Source organism: Xyrauchen texanus, chromosome 2 (genome assembly GCF_025860055.1).
Source record: "Xyrauchen texanus isolate HMW12.3.18 chromosome 2, RBS_HiC_50CHRs, whole genome shotgun sequence".
Classification (NCBI taxonomy): Eukaryota; Metazoa; Chordata; class Actinopteri; order Cypriniformes; family Catostomidae; genus Xyrauchen; species Xyrauchen texanus.
The window spans coordinates 2,599,310-2,623,014 of NC_068277.1; the positions used below are offsets into that span (position 1 = coordinate 2,599,310).

Consider the following 23,705-nt stretch of genomic DNA (forward strand, 5'->3'; position numbering starts at 1 on the left):
AGATAGATTGATTGATAGATAGATAGATAGATAGATAGATAGACAGACAGATAGACGGACAGATAGATAGATAGACAACAGACAGATAGATAGACAGACAGATAGACAGACAGATAGACAGACAGACAGACCTAGAGACAGACAGATAGATAGATAGATAGATAGATAGATAGATAGATAGACAGACAAACAGATAGATAGATAGACAGACAGACAAACAGACTGACAGACGGACAGATAGATAGACAGACAGACAGATAGATAGACAGACAGACAGACAGATAGACAGACAGACCGACCGAGAGACAGATAGATAGATAGACAGACAGATAGACAGAAAGACAGACAGACAGATAGACAGACAGACAGACAGACAGACAGATAGATAGATAGATAGATAGATAGATAGATAGATAGATAGATAGATAGATAGATAGATAGATAGATAGATAGATAGATAGATAGATAGATAGATAGATGGCATGTTTATAGCTAGTATGTACACAGCACCAGTGCTATGGTAGTGTAGCGGTAGCCAGCTGATAGGTATCTGTGCAGTGTGTAAACCTCACTCCTCTGACCTCAAGAGGTGCACTAGCGACTGCCGATAGAGGATGTAGCTTTCAGCCTCCTCATTAGCGCACTCGCTTCCCATGCTAGGGACGTTGGTTCGAATCCTGCTCAGAGTGGGTCGAGCGGGACCAGTTACAGTAGTGTTGCTGTGCTACAGCTTCAAAATACTGGCAATATTTTTTAAGTAATGTTGTAGTTAATAATATTTATTATTTGATTAAAAAGGACATTTGAGAGGCTGCTGCTGATATAAAATGATAATTTTTATTTTACAGTATCACTCAACCTTGGAAATAACAACAGAGCTTGAAGGATATAAGTTGCACTACCTCATTTATTTGCATAGGTAAAATGTTAACTTTTTGCATGACTTGAAAATGTACTCTGCTAATCACGAACATATAATGTGTTTACACAAATATACTGGAGGTGACCTCCAGGCAACACATTTTGCTGTGCTTTGCATATGCAGGCATCTTTACATTTCAGTGCCAAGTCGACAACAACACTTTCTTGAGTATTTTGATCAAGCTGTACTCCAAATCAACTTACAGTGCTTTCAACATATATATGTATCAGCATACGTGTCAAACCCATGATCTTGGCATTGCTGGAATCAATGTCCACAAATTCATCTACAAGTGTTTGATATTTAAAGGAGTCATGTCATGAGAAAACTAATTTGTCTTGATAATTTGACATTTGGTAAATATCAGAACTCAAAACTTAATTCCCAATGCAATAAAAGCATTTATTGAAACCAAGTTGCAAAAGTGCCTCATTCTCTACTCACAAACATCAACACCTACAATCCACATTGATATGAGCCGAAAAACAAACAAACATGCAAACTATGCTGAAATACGCTGAAGACACATCCACGTACATTTTCATTGCACCCTGGGCCCGGCCAACTGGTGCTTCAGTTCATAAACATAGAGAAAACTATTCCTGAACACCAAAGGGGACTCATACTTTAAATTATTTTTGTATTTATACACACAAAGACAGACATCTATTCATGTTATCCCAGCAACACTTGAGAGCGTTTCAAAGAGCATCTGGTGTGCTTCAGTAGAAATCAGGACATCTGACTTTTGGAGATGAGTCTTTGAAGGTCAATGTCACACATTTGCTTACATTTGATTTGACCTTAAAATGGGGTTCCCACACCTTTTAACCAAATCATTTCCATGATCTTTTCCAGCTTGTGAATACTGGCAAAGGATTTTTGTTTTGTTATGTTTTTTATTCATTTGACTAATCTGCTTGGTTGCTACAATGTCACAGCTAGGTGCATTTGGGTCCTGAAATGGATAAAATGGCATATCACACATATTTCTTCCAATAATGGAAAGATAGTCTAAGCTTTATAAATATGAATATTAAAAGTAGCCTGAATAATTACTGATTACATTTAAGTGAGAGTACTATTTGTAGTATTGGTAAATAATATCGGTAAATGACCCTTCACTAAGCCTAACCAATAAAATGGTACCAGATAGACATTTTTTAATGTGGAATAAAGTGCATTGAATATTTTAGCTTGTCATGTTCAATAATATTGAACTGTCAGAGCAAGAGTGTGGCGGGGCAGAGGGCGGGTCGTGATTCTGCACACCCGGCCCCTAATCAGGCTAATCAAGTCCTCGAGAGGGATAAAGCCTGACTGAAGATGGCAGTGCGACAGAGAGAGAGAGAGTTACGGTCAGCTGCCCGACACCTGTGTGTGTGTGTGTGTGTGTGTGTGTGTGTGTGTGTGTGTGTGGATGTGTGTGTGTCTTTTTGGTTCAGTTTATTATTAAGCTATTATTTATATTGTCAAGCCGGTTCTCACCTCCTCGTTTCTCTTTTATCCTTTTATAAAGAGACAATCATCCGAGGCTAGACGCTATGGCTTTTATAGCCTCCTTGCTAGCACATTCGATTCCCATGCCGGGGATTGTGGGTTCGAATCCCACTCAGAGCGGGTCGAGGAAGACAATGATTCTTTATATTGATGTTTATCAAAGTTATTATAATTTCTTTTGGTAGCACAGTCATTTCAGAAGCTGAATGAGGCGACTGTCCAGCTGGAGGAGGGGAGAAGCAGTTCTGTCCGCCAGGGGCCGGAGGACTCACTGGCATCCACCAGAGGGTGGAGGAGCGGATGAAGACCTGGTGACAGCATGTCCAGGAGCAAAGTTTTCCTCTCTCTCTCTCTCCTCTCTGTGTGTCTCCACTCGCCCTTTCCGTCTCCCCATACCTCCCCTCATCTCTCCCCCAGGTTCGCAGGAGACAGGGTGGACCACAGGCTCACAGAACAGCCGGAAGTTTAGCATCTCCCCTCCAGAGATGGGGGTGGAGGAGTTAGTCAGTCCGGTGGCACCCCGGCCTGAATCTGGTGGGGGAGGAGTGTGATGAGGAGGAGGGCGTGGCCGGGCCACAATGGAACAAGGCCGACGCTGAATCAGCTGATCATATGGAGAGCGAGATAAAGGGGAGCCAGAGGCCCCAGTTTGTGAGAGAAAGAGAGAGACGCATGGGGCCGCGTTGCATGTGTGTCTGTATTTGTTTATGTTGGTATTATTTTGAGTTTTTCATTATACTTTTCTGTTGACTGTTCAGCTGGGTCCCGCCTCCTCCTTGCCCGACCATTACCTGTTACAATGTTATTGATTCTTTATTAAAAATATAACATGAAGACCTAATTTCTAAATATCTGTTTGTTTAGTTTATTGTTTTGACGTGAGTATTGTACAGTAGTTAACATGACTTGTAATGTCTCTTGTATGCAATGAATGGCTTATTTGTATGGAATGATAGCAATGCAGAAGAGAAAGTGGTTGTGAGAAAAAAGTAATGCAAAAGTAAAGTAAAACATTTTTTTTAATTAATTAATTATTTTAAGGAGTATCGCAATATTCTAATGAGTTAAACTCAAATTTGTAACATCTAATCCCCTCTACAACAAGCAAATAAGTTATAACTAAAAATGATCAAGAAACTCAAGAAAGTTGTAGGAGGGAACTGAACAAAAGCTCTGATAAGCAGTTTGCATATGTGACTGAAATATCCTATTCACCGTAACTAACCCATATAAAGAGTCCACAAACCAGATCTTCAGAAACACTCTGATAACTCATTTAAAAGGTAAGACAAACTTTTATCAGTCCACAGACTAACTTTAGCTCAGTTTAAAGAGATTTCAGAATGAATGAACACTTGCTTAGTAATGATGTTGTACTATTAAAAATGGCTTGATTTACTCACATAACATTTACTGAGGAAATAAAGTTCCATTATTAGCTGCTTTCAGCCCTTTCTTTATAGTGATGTTTTATTAGTAATATACCGTTATAAAACATTGTCTAAATTGCAAATGTTTGTAATTCTGAGCATCAATAATTCTGTTCAAACTGTCCTTTTCCTAATTTGGGTTTGGTTGAAAATGATCGTGGTTATACATTTACACATTGATTTAAAAAGAACTATTGAGTCCTTTCAAAATCAATTTCTAATTTGGCCATTTCTTTTCTAGAATAATTGACTTCTAGTAGTTTGATTTGTAATATTTACATTGAACTACTTCCATGTCAATTTACAAAAATACATTTGTGTTAATAGTTTTATACATCACCACTGGCAGGTGCAACGTGATGGAACACATTTGGCTCTTCATGCTTTCTCTGTCAGGTAAGAGTTATCATATATAACACTACAAAAGGAATCAAAACAAACACAATGACCAAACTTTTACATTTGTTTATGTATTGCTGTTTTAATACAACTATTAAATATATTAAACAAAACCAGTAAAATCACAGAATCTTCCACATTCATTCAATCTGAATCTTTTTGACATTTTAAAAATCTTCAATATTCAAAGAACCTGAAAGGTTTAAAAACATTAATTTTAGTACCCACATGCTGAGGCCTTGGGGTAAAAAAATCTGTGAACAATACAAAGTCAAGGGCAGTACCGCCGCTCCCTATAAGCAGACTAGGCAGTCTGCGTAGGGCACCAACTCCCTAGGGGGGGCACCATCTTACCCTAGTAGGGCACCAGAAACTCCACCGGCAGTCCTTACTCACATGTTATACGTTATTCAAGGACCCGAAAGCAGTTGCAGAACACAGACGATCGATTCGTGCTCATATCACGCGAACTGAACAAGTGACTGAATACTCAGTCCATCTTTAATAAAATATAAAAAATCACAACGAAACACAGACATTAACTGTGCGGTTCAAAGTTGGTTTCACACACTCAAAACACGATTACGATACCACACTGAAGGTTGGGACTTAGCAGTAGCAGGAAGGCTAGCAAGCTCAAGGATCCCTCTATAGTAGACACTTCATCCACAAGTGCAATCGCACACACACATCACACACACTAGTGTACTCAGCTGTATAATCACAGCACTCTGTGACGGGGCGCCATCACCACAAGCTGAAAACAGCTGAACTGGGCCCTCAGCTCCTGACCAAAAATAAACCGGCAGGTTTTAAATAACCATTTTATGTAACTTGTGATTTTACAATTTACATACCGATAGCAGGAAAGCAGGCCGACGCACTTTGGGGCCGATCAGGTGCGGACTGGCCATCGAGAGAACTGAACGGGCCGCTGGGTTTGATGGACCGCGATAAGGATGAGCTAAAATGAGCCGCCGCATTATGCAGAAAAAGACATCGAACCCCCCCGGTCCCATCTGTGCTCCTGTCGCATGCATTTACGTGTTAATTCTGACAGCTCTAAAATGTAATTACCAGCATGGCAATCTGAGTGAGAAGTTTTTGCTTTAATAATGAGATTTGGTAAACCTGATTATTCATGTTATCCCATCAACACTTGAGAGCATTTCAAAGAGCATCTGGTGTGCTTCAGTAGAAATCAGGACATCTGACCTCTGGAGATGAGTTAACATGGTCAATGTCACACATTTGCTTACATTTTATTAGTGACCTTAAAATGGGGTTCCCACACCTTTTAACCAAATCATTTCCATGATTTGTTCCAGTCGCTTTTGACTACTGGTAAAGGGTTTTTATTGTATTATATTTCATTTGAAATACAAGAGAATATATAATACATAAACAGAAGTCAGTTTGAATGTTTCTCCTCATTAGTTGGTTTGTATTCCAGTCCAAGCATTCAAAAGACTTTTCAGGTGTGAATAAATAAAACAGTCAAAGAGGGGTGAAGGCTCTGAAGCAACACTGAAGTTCGGTTGTGGAAAAAGGGGTTAGTTCCAACTAATGGTGATCCAAAGCATGAAACAAGTAATTATCCAGGCTGGTGATCACGGTAGACGATTTAAGTTCTGAATCCAATTGAAATGAAACAAGATGAATCATTTATGCTGCATTTCTCTACATTTTGTGTCACTTTGGATTAAAGCATCTGCTAAACGAATAAATGGAAATACAAGTTTTGATTAAACAACAGCAATGTTGACAACCACAAATATTAATTTCGACTCGTCCCTTATTTTCTTTAATAAAAGCACAAATGTGTGTTCCAGTGAGACACTTCCAATGGAAGTCAATGGGGCCAATCCTTAAATCTGATATAATACTCACTATTTCAAAATTATAGACACAAGACATAAACAATATGTGTGTTAACATGATTTTACTGTCATTAAATCACTTACTAAACACATCTGTGGAAAGTTATAGACAATTTTACAACTTTGTTACCATGACGACCATGTAAACCCGCAGAAACAACTATTTAAACAACTTAACAGCTCAAATAATACATACGTTTTAACAGGAATTAATGAAAGTGCTTTTATAAAATTATAAGCGTCACATTTCTGCCTTTAAACCCTCCAAAAATTGGCCCCATTGACTTCCATTGTAAGATTCTCAATTTTTCTTTTTATGAAAAGGAGGGACGAGTCAAAGTAAATTTTTTTAGTATTCTAAATTATGCCACAAATGCTGTCAATTGAAAAATTATTTGTACTGAACCCTCGTAGACATCCAAGAGAATATGTATTTTCTTTTTTATCTTTGAACGTGTTTTTAAGAAGCCATACATTTTTTAACTAATAAAAAAAATCTTGATTTTTAAGTAGATTTTGTTTTGGGTGAATTTTGTGTGACTTCGGAAAACAATGACAGTATATGTGAAAATATTTAAGAACATTTTGTTTTGAGGTGACTGTTAGAGAGTCACATTTAGTATTAGAGAGTATTTATTCAGCCCTGAATACTTTCTTAGTGTACTGCCCCAACCCTAAATATCTTTATTCTATTAACAGGAGTTCTGTCGCCAATTCTGTGCAACACACATGACTACATTCTGATTAAACAGTTAAAAACATGGAGCGATGCTCAAACTTACTGCAGAACATACCATGTTGATCTGGCCACTGTTCAAAATAATGTCAACTTTAAACGTCTGCAAGAATTAGCAGACACAAACACATTTACTGGAGCTGCCTGGACTGGCCTGTACAACGACATCAAAAGCTGGCGGTGGTCTTATAAAGATGAGAGTCAGTTGTTCACTCACTGGGCGTTGGGACAGCCAGATAACTACGGTTGGGGAGAGGAGTGTGCTATGCTAAGATATGATGGTGTTTGGTTTGACACATACTGTTTGGAACTAAGATATTTTCTGTGTTTTGATGGTAAGTAATATGTACACTTTACACATGTTCATTATTAACATTGTTTTTGTAATGTATGATGTAAATTTGCACCCGTAATATAAAAAATTATCTAAAAGTCAACATAAAATGCTGTTCGTAATTTATTTTACCTCCCTATTGTGACATATTTTTGAGTGAAACAGGGTAAAACATAAATAAAAAAAGTAGTTTTAAAAAGGTGATTTTAATCATTGTAAAATGAACCTTCGCTAAGCCCGATACTGACGTTTTAAACCGTGTTAGTCATGGTCGATACCATCAAGATAAAAAATAACATAAAATACCAGAAAGCACCATTAAAGATAACGTTTGGTTACGTATGTAACCTCCGTTCCCCGAGGGAGGGAACGACACGTTGTGTCGGAGAAGCGACACTAGGGGTCTCTCTTGAGCGCCGATATTCACCTCTGATCTTATTGAAAAGGGCCAATGGGAGTTGGCAGCCAGTATTTGCATACCCCGCCCCCGGACATACGGGTATTTAAGCGGGGCAAATACGGGAGTTCATTCAGGATTTTTCTGAGGAGCCGGAAATGGTCCGGCCACAACAGTGGCTCGGTTCAGTGACATGGCGGAGGAAAGACACAACGTGTCGTTCCCTCCCTCGGGGAACGGAGGTTACATACGTAACCAAACGTTCCCCTTCTGTCGCTCTCTCCACGTTGTGTCGGAGAAGCGACACTAGGGGGACCCATTCCAATCTTGCCATGTGCTGAACCGTGTACGTGAACTGCCGATACAGAGGCGGGCAGGGATTCATCCAGTGCCACGCATCGTCTGTACCCGGCTGCACGTACCCTTCCCCAATGCCCCATACGAACATCGGGATCCTTCTAGTTACCCTGGGAGGGGAACAAGGCGATGTTTGCCAACATGGGAACGGGCCAGCCTGGCTGGGCCTCTTTTCTCTCTATGTTTCTCGCATAGAGCAATCACGGCCGGGGCCCTTACACGCATATAGGGAAGGGGGTCTTACCAGACCCTGCGGAGACCACACCTGCCCTTTTTCTTGGGGAGGAAAAGTGGTAGACACGTCACACGGCCGTTCTTAGGGTTCGTGTGGAAAGTATGGTGCGGTGGTAGATCCCAGCCTCGAGGGGGGGAGTTGCTACAGCACGGCGACCGGGGCAGCTGTAACTGCCTAAGGGAGACACGGGGGTCCGCTCGTAAGGGGACAGAACCGTGGAAATACGCACAGGGGGCGTCCGCACAGGAGGCCTTCTACTTTACCTGTGGAGCACCTATGCCAGTACAGGGTAGCCATCAGGGTACCCGCAGTGGCTTGGGTCGGCGAGTTCCTCCGCTGAACCGCGGACCCGGAGGGCTGGGGAGGAATCGACCAGGGGCCCGACTCGGAGTGGGGCGTTTTCCTGGGAAGAAGGCGCACTACTTTACCTTGACGTCAGGAAAAGGGCGCTGGGCGCAAGCGATCCACCCGGCCGGTCGGTCTACGTGTTACCGAGTTCTACGGGCTCGGACCTGAGAAAACACGAGACGCAACCGACTCAACGCGGAGGTTGTAAAACTTCGCGAAGGTGTTGGGTGTTGCCCAACCCGCGGCTCTACAGATGTCTGCTAGGGAGGTGCCCTTGGCCAGTGCCCACGAGGACGCAACACCCCTTGTTGAGTGAGCTCGGACCCGTAAAGGTAGGGGCACGGCCTGGGTGTGATAAGCCAGTGTGACGGCATCGACAACCCAGTGGGCGAGCCTCTGTTTGGAGACGGCATTCCCTTTCTGCCGTCCCCCAAAGCAGACAAAGAGCTGCTCAGAGCGTCTGGTGCTCTGTGTGCGGTCCAGGTAAATGCGCAGGGCGCGCACTGGACACAGCAACGAAAGGGCTGGGTCTGCCTCCTCCCGGGGCAGCGCTTGCAGGTTCACTACCTGATCTCGGAATGGTGTGGCAGGAACCTTGGGCACATAGCCCGGTCGCGGTCTTAGGATCACAGACGTATCTGCCGGACCGAACTCCAGGCAAGTGTCGCTGACAGAGAACGCTTGCAGGTCCCCGACCCTCTTAATGGAGGCGAGCGCGATCAGCAGGGCCGTCTTAAGAGAGAGGGCCCTGAGTCCAACTGATCCGAGCGGCTCGAAGGGAGGTCTCTGGAGTCCTGCCAAGACTACCGAGAGATCCCAGGAGGGAACTAGGCCTGGCCGGGAGGGATTCAACCTCCGGGCGCCTCTCAGGAACCTGAGGATCAGGTCGTGCTTACCCAAAGACTTGCCGTCTACAGGATCGTGGTGGGCGGCGATAGCGGCAACATACACCTTGAGGGTGGACGGGGACAGCCTCCTGTCCAGCCTCTCCTGTAGGAACAGAAGCACTGACCTAATCGCAGCATCTCTGCGGGTCTTCGTCTCGGGAAGAACACCAATCTGCGAACAAGCGCCACTTTAGGGCGTAAAGGTGCCTGGTAGAGGGGCTCTGGCTTGGTTGATGGTATTCACAACGGTCGCCGGTAAGCCGGCTAGCTCTTCCGCGTCCCGTCCAGGGACCAGACGTGGAGGTTCCAGAGGTCTGGGCGCGGGTGCCAGAGCGTGCCCCGTCCCTGAGAGAGGAGGTCCTTTCTCAGGGGAATTCGCCAGGGGGGAGCTGTCGCGAGGAGCCTGAGTTCCGAGAACCAAGTCCGAGTGGGCCAGTAGGGGGCCACCAACGTGACTTGCTCCTCGTCCTCCCTGACCTTGCACAGCACCGGTGCAAGAAGGCTCACTGGGGGAAATGAGTCGCTGCTGGCTCCATAGGAGGAGACGGCGGGCGAGTTGTGACATGTGGTGGGAGCGTACGCCGCCTTGGCGATTTATGTACGCCACCACCGTGGTGCTGTCCGATCTCACGAGGACATGTTTGTCCCGAACTAACGGGAGTAACTTCCTGAGAGCAAGAAGGACGGTCAGCAACTCCAGGCAATTGATGTGCCAACGCAGCGGGGCCCCTTTCCAATGGCCCGCTGCTGCGTGCCCGCTGCACACGGCACCCCACCCGGACCGGGAGGCGTCGGTTGTGACCAGGACGCGTCGGGACACCTGCTGCAGGGGCACTCCTGCCCGTAAAAAGCAGAGGTCTGTCCAGGGTCGGAGTGTTTTGAGGCAGGCGGGGTGATCCTTACCCGATGCGTGCCGCGGTGCCATGCTTGTCTCGGGACTCGAGTCTGGAGCCAGTGCTGGAGTGGTCTCATATGCATCAACCCCAGCGGCGCGACCGCCATGGAGGACGCCATATGCCCCAGGAGCCTCTGGAAAAGTTTTAGAGGGACCACTGTGCCTGGCTTGAAGGAAGCGAGGCAGTCCAGCACCGACTGAGCACGCTCGCTCGTGAGACGTGCTGTCATTGAGACTGAGTCTAACTCCAACCCGAGAAAAGAGATGCTCTGAACCGGAGTGAGCTTGCTCTTTTCCCAGTTGACCTGAAGCCCCAAGCGGCTGAGGTGCCGGAGCACCTGGTCTCTGCGGATGCCGGCTACTCGTAGCGGGGCAAGGGCCGCCTCTGCGATCTTCGTGAAGATGCGAGGGGACAGAGACAGGCCGAAGGGGAGGACTTTGTACTGAAACGCCTGGCCGTCGAACACGAACCTTAGGAAGGGTCGGTGTCGTGGCAAAATCGAGACGTGGAAGTACGCGTCCTTCAGGTCCACCGCTGCGAACCAATCTAGATGCTGAACGCCAGCCAGAATATTTCTCTGCGTAAGCATTTTGAACGGGAGTTTTAACAAGGCCCGATTGAAAACTCGCAAGTCCAGGATTGGTCGTAAGCCGCCGCCTTTCTTGGGTACAATGAAGTAAGGGCTGTAGAAACCCTTCCTCATTTCGGTTGGAGGGACGGGCTCTACCGCGCCCTTGGCTAAGAGGGTCGCGATTTCTGTGCGCAGGGAACTGGCGTGCTCGCCGTGTACTGCGGAAAGCGGACGCTCCTGAAGGGGGCGGAGCCAGGCAAACTGAATTGCGTAACCGAGTTGAATGGTCCGGTGCAGCCAGCGTGATGCGTTGGGAAGCGAAAGCCACGCTTCCCAGCTCTGCGCTAGGGGCACCAAAGGGACGAGTATTTTGGACGTACCCGGCGGGCCTCGCAGCGGGCGGAACAGGTAATGCAGCGTCGGGCGGCTTCGTTGCGGCCTGAGGCTGAGGTGCTGAGAATAGACTCAAAGCACTTACCTTGCTCCGCGCACCCGGCAGGGGGCGGGTTCTTGACTGAGGAGGAGGTCTGATGTTGGCGTCCTCTGGACTCGTCTGAACCGGCCGGCCGGGGGACAGTCGTGGGCAGGTGGAAGGCGGGATCGCCGCGTCCGGTGTACCGGGACTGTCGTAATCTGAAAGCAGATTGCCGTGAGAACGGCATTTGCGGGCCAGGTGACCCAGAGGCAAAGGAAATAGCTCTGTTAATGAGAATGTGGGTACCACAGCCCCGTCAGGGGTGTGGAAACATGAAAAACAAAGGATTCTCTTCCCGGCCCTCCACCGGGGACGGAGCGGTCTTACCACCTCCGGAGCTAACATCTTCGGCTCTGGGTCGGCTGTCTCAGGAACGCTTGGGAGCCTTCCGGGTCCTGGAGGGGTTCGTGAGACAGGGGCGCGCGCCGCCTGCGGGGTGCTCGACGCTGGGGCTGAGAGCTGGGCCCGGGTTGAGGCGGAGCAGGAGCTGGTTTCTTCGCAGGGGGACGCCCTCGGCGGGCAGACGGGCAGGGCCCGTGAGCGGCAGGTCTGCGGCGGGCATCATGTCAGAGATGGCCTCCGTCTGCTTCTCCACCGCGGAGAACTGTTGGGCGAAGTCCTCGACGGTGTCGCCGAAAAGGCCAATCTGGGAGGCAGGTGCGTCCAGGAAGCGGTTTTTATCAGCCTCACGCATCTCGACCAGATTGAGCCAAAGATGGCGTTCCTGGACCACTAGGGTGGCCATCGCCTGTCCGAGTGCCTGCGCTGTGGCCTTCGTCGCTCTCAGGGCGAGGTCGGTCGCTGAGCGCAGTTCCTGCAGCACATCGGGATCAGGTCCACCCTCGTGCATGTTGAGTGCTTTGGCCTGGTGGACTTGCAGGAGGGCCATCGCATGCAGGGCGGAGGCAGCGCGTCCAGCCGCACTGTAGGCCTTCGCGTTGAGCGAGGATGTTGTCCTACAGGGCTTAGATGGGAGTACGGGGCGGCCCCGCCAGGCGGTAGGGCTACCGGGGCATAGATGGTACGCAACTGCCCTATCGACCTGGGGAATCGCCTCGTATCCGTGGCGCTCTCCGCCGTCGAGGGTGGTGAGAGTGGAGCGGGTGGCACCTAGACGAGCGGATAGCGGGGCTCTCCACGTAGACGTCAGCTCATCATGCACCTCCGGGAAGAAAGGAACCGGGGGGATGCGAGGCCGCGAATGGCGCGCCGCCCCCGGGAACCAATCATCCGACCGTGAAGGCTGTGGGGAGGATGGAGGGTTCCAATCCAACCCCACGCTCACGGCGGCCCGGGCAAGCATGTCGGACATCTGAGCGTCGGCCTCAGCCTGGGCCTGCTGGCCCGAAGGCGGCAGTCCAGGGGAGTCCTCGGCATCAGACACCGCACTCTCCGATGCAGCGGCGAGCTCATCTGCTTCGAACTCGGGAGGATAGACAGCCAGGCCGTGAGGCGAGCCGCTATCGCCGCGAGCGTGGACGGAGACCAGCGAGCGTGTCGGGAAGCGGGAGGTTCGCGGGGGCTACCGGCGAAACCGTACCCGCTGCCGCCCCAAATCGCCCCCAGCGCCAACCGCACCGTCCTTAATCCCGTGGGAAGAAGGAGCAATGCGGGGTGCAGCTGGGGTGGCTTGCTTTCTGTTGAAAGCAAGCCGCGACCACTAACGTGGTCATGGTCATGTTCTCGCAGTGAGAACATGAACCATCCACAAACGCCGCCTCGGTGTGATCGCGGCCCAAACACACGAGACAGCGCCTGTGGCCGTCTGAAGCAGAGAGCACTCTACCGCATCCAGGAACGACACAGGGGCGGAAAGGCATCTTGAAAAAGACGTTTCCTTAAAAGGACGTTCAACGCCGCTGTGTTTGCTCTTTTAGAGAAAATTACTCTTTTAGTAAAAACTCTTTTAATACACAGTGTGTGTGTGTGTATGTGTCTGCGCTGTCGAAGCGCTCAGGGGCAACAATGCACGCCGTGCATTGAGAAGAGAAAGCCACTGTTGTGCGCCGTCAAGATCCAACAGCATGCAGATCGTCAGAGGAAAACAGGAACGTTTAAGTGGCGTGTAACTCGCAGCAAACTGCAGACAGACCATCGGCTCCGAAGAAATTTTCTGAATGAACTCCCGTATTTGCCCCGCTTAAATACCCGTATGTCCGGGGGTGGGGTATGCAAATACTGGCTGCCAACTCCCATTGGCCCTTTTCAATAAGATCAGAGGTGAATATCGGCGCTCAAGAGAGACCCCTAGTGTCGCTTCTCCGACACAACGTGGAGAGAGCGACAGAAGGGGAACACTTTACAATATGGGTGCATTAATAAGCATTAATTCATGATTAACTAATGCACAGTTAATATTGAGTTCATGTATCACTCATGATTAACTAATGCACAGTTAATATTCAGTTCATGTATGATTCATGATTAACTAATGCACAGTTAATATTCAGTTCATGTATGATTCATGATTAATTAAGCCATTCATTAATGATTGCCACATCAGCAACTAATAAAGAGTCTGTCTGATTAATATATTAAATCATATATAAATTGCTATTAATTAAATGTGTCATCGTGGATTAATTCCCTAATAGCTTATTATATGAACTAATAGTGTTAATTAATGTGCTAATTACCACAATGAGCTGAAGCCATGTATTTGAAAATCCACCCAATACGAGTGCACTAATATGCATTAATACATGCTTAATGACGGCATTATTACTGAAAATGAATATGTTAATTACAATAATTATATAATGAGAAGTTAATAGTCATGTGCCTCAACAAGTAAAGTCATCATATCATATCTTTACAAACCATTAGTTAATGATTCATTAAAACTACTGCTGATACAGCCAAAGTACTGCTTAAAAAGTCATGCCTTGAGAACTAATTTACCATTAATGACCATCATTACACTTTATAAAAGCTGTTTATTTAACAAATTATTAATGCACCACTAGTGTCACTAAATTGCAATGCAAAAACAATTGCTATTTTCTGAACACTTCCCACAGTCAGTGTTGCTGTGTCAGGCTTGTCATGATGCTTAAACAAACACAGCAAGAGTCACAGTGTTTACACTCTTCTGGAAGTGGCTAATCCTACCAAAATAGCTTGCATATCGTTGTCTTAGGCTGGGATTCGAGAAAGTAATTTAACATCCAAAGATTACACAATTCACCTTTAACCAGAGAAACTATTTATGTTATGCCTTTCACTCTTTGACTCTTCATTTTCAATTTTCACAGACCAGAGCAACAGCACAGACAATTATATTGTTGTTACTAAAGCTAAGACTTGGCTTGATGCTCAGACGTACTGCAGACAGCATTATACAGACCTGGTCACCATTAGAAATCAAACGGAAAATGACATGTTAGCAAAGAAGATATATGGGACTACAGATTTTGCCTGGATTGGACTATTCAGGGACTCTTGGAAGTGGTCCGACCAGGCCAACTTAACAGACTCAACTCGAGTGATTGCTCAACGTCTGAATGGAGCAAATGAAGATTGTGCTTTAGTAAACTATGGGGGTTACATCGACGACTATCCCTGCACTTTAACGTTTTACTTCTATTGTGACACTGGTAGGTCTGAACTTGTTATGCTGTTGATAAATCATTTAAATGTAAGACAAAAATGACAAAACAAAACATTTAAGTAATAGTTAACACAATATTTCAAATTCTGTCTTTATTAACTTGCCCTCATGACCTTCCGAATCTGAGTGGTTATTTGTTCTGCTGTCAAGCTCCAAAACTGACAAAAATCACAATTAAAGTATCATAAAACTAGTCTGCATGATTCGACATAGTGAACATGTCATATGGACTACTTTAATGAGTTGTCCTTTTTGGAGCTTGACAGATGTGGTCACCATGAATGATCTGAGGGTAAATGACAACATTTTTTGGGGGGGAAGTATTCTTTGATATCTGCTTGTAATTGATATTGTGTGTATTATGCTCACAGTGTGGCTGAAACGGCAGATTGTGAGACTGGAGGTAAAAGTCAGTCAGAATGTGGCTGAAACTACATTGATGGCTCTCGTCTTAAAGCAGGTGAATGTCACGTTTATAATGCTAATAGAGGACAGACATTGAGCTATTTAGTACAGGTTGAACTGAACTAATGATCGGGTGTATGATGACTGCAGTATTTGAGCCAAAAATGGCACAGACCTTCAGACAGTTCTGGAACTGTGTGCGATGACTTTTCTAACTGATCGGACTTACGGTTTTGGCATAGCAGTTGATCAAATATCGGAAAAATCCCACCCATCTTTTTTTTTTATTTACAGGTTCTATCTGTTTATTTACATTATATTTTTTGAGCTTTGGATTTGAATTGTTGAGCATTCTATTGGTCCATTTGAACACGTAAATGTAAATCTTTGGGATTTTTCCCATTTTTGATCATCAACTGTGCGAAAACCGTAAGCCTGATATGTTAGAAAAGCTTAAGCACACTATTCCAGAACAGTCTGAAGGTCGGTGCCAAGTTTAGTGGATGTAGTTTGTGATATAAATGTTGGTCGGCTTTGGGGAAGTAACAAGTGAAAATGCGGCAATGACTGCCCTTAAGTAACATACAATTTTGTTTTGGTCAAATTTTCGCTTCATGAGACATTAACAGAATATAGGAAATGTTATTTATTATGGACCCTCTGTAACACAGACTCAGGTAAGTTGGGATCCATAAGCAGCTTTATTGTTGGACACAGGTGAAAACAGGCAATGGTCAGGCAATGGGCAAACAGGGTAATCGTAGATAGGCAAAGAGAATAGTCGGGCAGGCAGAATGTCAGGGCAGGCAGCAAACAACAACACGGGAAGAAAGGCGAGAGTTCAGGTAGGCAGGTAGCAAACAAACGTGGTCAGGCAGGCGGAGCAAGGTCGGTAAATGGATAATCAGAAAGGGAATGTAAAATAGAAACGCTCGGTAATGTAGCCGGGGCAAACAAGACTTCGCAGTGTCTGAGTAACTGAGCGTGGTTTAAATAGAGGGAGACTAATGGGGAGCAGCTGAGGGCTAATCAAGCCAGGTATGTGGGTTACGAGGAAAGTTAATACTCAGGTGAGTCAGATCTCCGGTGGCCGATCGGGGAGGCGCCTTCATAGGCGTTCGTGACACCCTCCAGCAGGTCCAAAGGGAAAAAGTACTGTTAAAGTCTCAGTACACATAAGTCAGGCATTTGAGGAATCATTTGAAAGTTTAGAATCTGAACTTTTCAGAGAAAACATCACTTTTGCATTTATGTTACTTAAAATAACAAAATAAGGCCTCAAATCATTCGCATTGAAATTTAGCGCCCCCTTGAGTTGTTGGGGTAGAAATATTTATATAAAAATAAATGTTCTTTACATAAAGTCATATATCAAATGAAAGCTCTCATTCTCAGGAATGTGACTGTATAGTTAATTTTGTTGCCCTAATATCACTGTTTGAAAGATTTTCATAAGAATCACAAAGTGTAATATGATTTCTGTAAGCCATCAAATACAAATGTCTCTTTTATTCTCCGATAACTGCTGCTGTAAGACACAAATAGCCTAAATCTTCATATTTACTTTTATCTTAGGAAGATCTATAAAGAATGAGCCATTGTTTACTTGTCTGTGAGCTTGTGTGAATAATCCAATGTTATATCTTAGATGTGAAGAACAAGATATGCCATCCAGAAGGAAAAGCATGCCAAACAAATCATCAGATAAAATATGTTCCCCGTCTGTCGCTCTCTTCGACGTTGTGTCGGAGAAGCGACACTAGGGGTCTCTCTTGAGCACCGAATATACCTCTGATCTATGAAAAAAGGCCAATGAGAAGTTGGCAGCCAGTATTTGCATACCCCGCCCCCGGACATACGGGTATAAAGGCGAGGAAATACTAGAGTTCATTCAGAAAATGTCTTCGGAGCCGATGGTTGTGCATGCTGTTCGCGTGAAGACACACCTGTTCCTGTATTCCTCTGACGCTACTGCATGCTGTTGGATTGAGGGCGCATTACAGCGGCAATTTCTCTTTGAAAATATTGTCCCTGGGCGCTTCGACAGCGCAGTAAACCCAAACTCGAAAGAGTTATTTAAAAAAGTGATTTCCTCTAAAAGAGTGATTTTCTCTAAAGAGCAAAATACACAGCGACGTTGAACGTCCTTTTCAGGACGCGTCTTATAAAGATGCCCTTCCGCCCCTGTGTAGTTCCTGGATGCGGTAGAGTGCTCTCCACTTCAGACGGCCACAGGCGTTGTCTCGTGAGTCTGGGTATTGATCACATGGAGGCTGCGTTTGTGGATGGTTCATGCTCTCACTGCGAGAGCATGACCATGACAACGTTGTTGCTTTCTTGCTTACTCGGACTCCCCCTGTGTGTATTTTCCGTGATACGGTCCCATTACGAGTGGACCCGTGTTTTTCTTGGGTAAGTTTCGGCTGTCCCCCGGTCGCCGTGTTGTAGCAACTCCCCCTCGCTGAGGCTGGATCTACCACCACGCCACTTCCACGTGCCGCCTAAAAACACATGTGATGTATTCGCCACTTTACCTCCCCACCGGGTGGGTGTGGTCTCTGCAGGGTCTTTTCCCCTGAAAGAATAGGAAATTGGGTAAGACCCCCTTTCCTCTGTACATGTAAAGGCCCCGGCTGTATATTGCTCTATGCGAGAAACATAGAGAGAAAAGAGGTCCGGCCAGGCTTGGCCCATTCCCAGGTTGGCAAGAGTTGCCTTGTTCACCTGTCTAGGGTAACCAGAAGGATTCCGATGACTTTTTGGGGGCATTGGGGAAGGGTACGTGCAGTCTGACACTGCCGGTCGTTTGGCACGTAAGAAATACCTGTCTGCTCCTGTGTCAGCAGAACACGTCCTGGCTCAGTGCTTGGCAGATTTAAATTGGACCCCTAGTGTCGCTTATCCGACACAACGTCGAAGAGAGCGACAGATGGGGAACGTCTAAGTTACGGATGTAACCTCTATTCCCTGATGGAGGGAACAATACTTTGTGTCTTCCCGGCCACGTCGCTGAGCCTAACCATTGTAGTGGCCAGAACCATTTCCGCCTGCTCAGAAAAATCCTGAATGAACTCTAGTATTTCCTCGCCTTTATACCCGTATGTCCGGGGGCGGGGTATGCAAATACTGGCTGCCAACTTCTCATTGGCCTTTTTTCATAGATCAGAGGTATATTTGGTGCTCAAGAGAGACCCCTAGTGTCGCTTCTCCGACACAACGTCTCGTTCCCTCCATCAGGGAACGGAGGTTACATCTGTAACCTAGACGTTTTCGACTATTGAGATATTCAATGAAATAATGAGGGTGGTGCTTGAACTGAACAATAGACTGAATTTCTATGGACGAGCACATCTGTGAGGGATAAAATGTGTTAGAGCGCCACCTACATTTCAAATCTCTATATTGTGATTGTATATGATAGAGAAAAAATCGTTTTTCTAATGCTTTCTGCCATCATTGGAATAAATGAGACTTTTCAAAATGAGGTAGAGTGAACAGAAACAGAATTACATGTTTACAAATTTAGGAGACATTTTTTTTTTTATCATAAGATTATAAACACAAACAATATTGTTTATGAATAATTGGAATCTTTTTGTTTTTATTTAGATGGTTCTCTGGAAAATTAGACCAATTTTTACAATTAGTCCACAGTATGTGTGAGTGGTGAGCTTTTAAATTTGTGTGCCAAAAATTGTGGGCGGCAGAGTTTAAGGGGTGTGGTGGGGTGAGCAAGAGACAATGAGTGTGGTGTCAAGCCTCAGAGAGGCATTTATTGAAAATAATTAGCATAAAATGTCCAATTAAAGTTTACATGGGGAAAGGTTGATCTGGCATCCTTGTGGTGAAACGGGGCTCCTTGAAGGGCGGGGAATTCATCCATTACTGTCAGAACGAGGCTTATTTATTTTAAACCTCTTCTCGCTCTCCTGCCCAACTCCTGTCGTGATCCTGGCTGAAGGATGGCCCAAACGACGAGAGGGAGGGGCGGGTCATTCCGCCACAGGGGTTAAAGCAGATGATCCTGATTCAAACGATAAGGATAAAAACATGCTTTCATGAGATTAATTCTTTAAGTAATCAAAACCTCTTTCTTTTGTTCAGATGCAGCAAACCCTCAACAAACAGGGCTGGACCGAAGACGTCACCATGACATGGAGGAAACAACGCAGTGGACGAGTCTTCCAGAAGATTCAAACACTTGAACCACAAAGTAGTAATGAAAGTGCTGTGTGCCCTGGCCCCAACTTCTGAACACATCTTTTTATGATTTTTTTTATTTATATCTTTTGGAGGAAAAGGTATATAACATTTTGTGTGATGGAACATAATTCTCAGTGAAATGAGTTCAAAATACTCCATTTAAAATGAGTTTGACACCTCTAATCTGTTATAATTAATCATTGTAGTTTGTGTCTCTTATTAAGTGTGATTTATTCATTAACTTTAGATTTCCAGTTCTATATATGCCATATAAAAATATGTTTTATTAGAGCAAAAAAATGATTAAAAAGAGATTTCTTTGATATAGGTAGACCGGGGCTAATTGTCACACAGGGAAGATGTCAAAAGGGCTATTTAAAAGAATATTCCAGGTTCAATTCAAGTTAAGATCAATCAACAGCATTTGTGGCATTCATTTGATTACCACAAAAATGTATTTTGACTCATCCCTCCTTTTCTTTAAAAAAACAATAATAAAAAAATACAGTGAGGCATTTACAAGTCAATGTGTTCAATCCATAAACGTTAAAATAATCAGTTTCAAAACTATAGACACAACAATAAACAATATGTGTGTTTACATGATTTTACTGTGATACAATTGCTAACTAACCTTCTTATCCTAGTTATATATATATTTAAAAAGAGGATTTAAAGTTAAAATGATGTACGAGTTATAACAGAATAATTAATACAAGTGGTTTTATAAAAGTATAAACTCGATTTTTGCTCTTTTAAAGAGACGAAGAGACGCGTCCAAATTATTATTTGTGGTAATCGATATAACATAAAACCTTTACCACTGGTTTAATGGCAGGTTCCATTGTGACAACTTACCCCTTTAATGAGTGAACAAAATGTCAATGCATGTTCAATGAGCGAAAATATTTAACAGTAGCAAAATGATTACTATGTGTCTCTCTGTGGAAATACAACTGTATAGCACTGTAAATCGATAGTCACCTAAATACAATAAATAATACTTGTTTCAATAAAGCTCTTAATCCACAAGAACTATGTATGAGCGCTTGATTTGATGATATCACCACTCATTGTCCTCATGACACCCTTTAAATAATGTTCTATGCCCTTGTTTATGTACTTTAGTTGACATATTTCAATTGTTCACATAACAATATAATAATATCAGTTTTGCATTTGTCTTCATTAAATGGTTTTATTCCATCCAAGCCTTTTAATTGTCATATCACGTAGTTAATTATCACTTCACCCATCAGTTCTGATCATGTAGGGCTGCTTACTTTGCTGACAGGACACAGCACAGGTGTAACTTTTTTGTTTTAAAGATATTAAAACATTTCTTCAATTAAGTTATCGACTTATTTTATGATTTTTTTATTTATAGATTTAAACATTTAGCATTAGCATAAAAATGTATCAGTTTCAACATTCATTCAGAAAAAAACATCGCTCTTTAATTTGAAACATGACTAAAATATGAGAATGATTGAAAATCAAGTTATGAAAATAATAACCATTAGATGGCAGCAGTGTTATGTGCAGCCACCTTCTGTGTAGTAATATTAATTAGATGTATATTTAGACATTTAGTTTTAAATTTTTGGAAATAATGTCACATTTCTTACAGTCAAACCTGCCCTGGTGTTACAAAGAGAAGACATAAAATAACCATTTTGTTAACAATAATATATTTTCAACATAAAAATGTAATAAAGTAATAGTAATGTCAAGAAAATGAACAGTAATAAACAGAAATGAACAGCAGGGTACTGTAAAAATATGGGCTGATTTATAGATTTTGTTTGTTTCTCTTGTTATAGCGTCACCAGTTCATTTGTTTATCTTTCAAGCTGTTCTAGTGCAATACAACAATAAACGCTTCAACAACTATCATGATATGACATTTTGAAACTCATGTCTAGGTTGATAGAATAGTTAATGGAATATTCTAAAACTGTATGGAATAAAATATATATATATATAGAGTCAACATATTGTGATGTTGTTGTTTTTTTTTTAATCAGACACTGAATGCCAAATGTATATAAAATTAAAACTCTGGAACTGATGAGGTCACGGAGGGCACCTTTCGCTGCCCGAAACAGACTTCCAGGTTCGTCCGCTCTCACTACCCTCGACAGGGTGGTCCACGGGTACACGGAGGTCCTTCAGGTGGATAAGGCGTTCGCGATTCCTGAGCTCTCAAAATGCCGCCACCTGGCGGGAAGGACCGGCGCTCCCCTCCAGAGCCTATAGAACTACGTCGTCGCTGGTGATCAAAGCCTACAGTGCCGTGGGACAGGCCGCCTCCACTCTGCATGCCATGGCCATCCTGCAAGTACACTAGGCAAAGGCACTCAAAAAACTGCACGTGGGTAGTCCTGATTCCGACATGCTGCAGGAGCTGCGCTAGGCGACCGACCTCGCCCTCTGGGCATTGAAGCACTCGGACAGGCGATGTCCACCTTGGTGGTCCAGGAGCAACACCTGTGGCTGAATCAGGTTGAGATGAGGGATACCGACAAAGCCCGCTTTCTCAATGCACCCATGTCCCAGATCAGACTTTTCGGTGACACCATTGAGGACTTCGCACAGCAGTTCTCAGCGGTGAAGAAGCAGATGCATGCTGTCCAGAACATCTTGCCCCAGCACGCCTGCAACCCATCTGCTACTCGAGGGCATCCCTCTGTGGCGGCGAAAGCCCAGGCGGCTCTGCCTCAACCCGAGCCCAGTTCTCGGCCCCAGTGTAGAGCCCCCCACAGGAAGCTGACGCCCCGTCTCACAGGCCGGCATGAACACACGAGCTGGTATACAGACCACTCCATCGTCCGCTCAAGGGCCGGTAGGTAAATCCTTTGTTTCCTTTTCTCTGTTGTTCGCCGCACACATTGTCAAAAAGGGAGCGGTTTCCTCACTCCTTGGGTCACATAATCAGTGTTCTCGACCGCCATTGTCATGGAGACCAGACACCGAGCATGCGCAGCCAGGACCCCGCAAATGCGACCCTCAAACACGGTGGAGGGGTGGCTGTCCCCCTTCAACTTGAAGGTATATGTAGCTGCTATAGTGGGCCACCACGACACAGTGGATGGTAAGTCCCTATGGAAGCTCGACCTGATTATCAGGCTCCTTAGAGGGCCCAGAGGCTGAATCCTCCGAGGCCAAGTCTCTTCCCCTCATGGGATCTCTCCCTCCTCTTGGGCACTGACCAATGGCACCTCTCTAGCAGACATCTGCAGAGTGGTGGGCTGTGCTACACCCAACACCTATGCAAGATTTTTACAATCTCCGGGTTGAGCAGGTTTCGTCCCATGTTTTGTCATGTACGAACAGGTAGAGTTTGGTAATACGGTGTATTACTTGCGTATAGTGCCTTTCTCCTCCCCTGTGGTGAAAATGTGTACTTTAACCCCCAGTGAACCCTGGATGTCCTTCCTCCCTAACCCTGTGGCACGCGAATTCGGCTGAGGAGTTCGCAGCCAAACCCACTATGGGTACTAATATGCCCTGTACTGGGATAGGTGCTCCACAGGTGCCGATTACTCTGGTAAACCAATGTGAAGTATGTTCCATGGTACGGTCTCCCTGTCGCTGGATGGTCTCCCTGTATGTTCCATGGTACGCATCTCCCATGGGAAGAGCCCTTACTGCCCCAGTCGCTGTGTTTGTAGAGCTCCTCTCCTTCACGGCAGGACCTACCACCGCGCCTTTTCCATGTGCGACTCTTGAGCCCACATAACGTATTTCCACATGTTAACCTCACCTCTGGGCAGGGTGGGGCCTCTGTGGGGTCTTTTCCCCCTGAAAGAATAGGAAAGGAAAAGAACACCTTCCCCAGCGTGTACAATAGTGTTAACTGTCCCCAGCCGAAAGAAAAATATAGAGAGAAAAGGCAGTCGCACCCCCCTCCCCCCCCCCTTCAGGGATGTGGGGAACCACATGATGTCTTTTGGGACTTTGGGGAGGTTACGTGCAGACTGATGTTCCTATTATTACACATGCAGAGGCTTGGTTGCACCTGCATCAGCATTTCACGTAACACGGTTCAGCTGTTGTAGCGTTTTTCTATAGGGATCCCTAGTGTTACTACATCGATACAACGTTGAGTGAGTGACAG

The 23,705-nt window shown here is 45.1% G+C and overlaps 1 protein-coding gene across 1 annotated transcript in view; it reads left to right on the forward strand.

The window, feature by feature from the left end:
* LOC127653885 (macrophage mannose receptor 1-like) overlaps positions 1–20,169 on the forward strand; it is a 105,033-nt gene extending 84,864 nt beyond the window's left edge. The window contains exons 4-6 of the mRNA XM_052140705.1: positions 14,622–14,963; positions 15,349–15,437; positions 19,487–20,169. Coding sequence (XP_051996665.1) covers positions 14,622–14,963; positions 15,349–15,437; positions 19,487–19,636 — 581 coding nt within the window. The 3' untranslated portion in view covers positions 19,637–20,169. The remainder of the gene's footprint in view (positions 1–14,621; positions 14,964–15,348; positions 15,438–19,486) is intronic.
* The last annotated feature ends 3,536 nt before the right edge of the window (positions 20,170–23,705 follow it).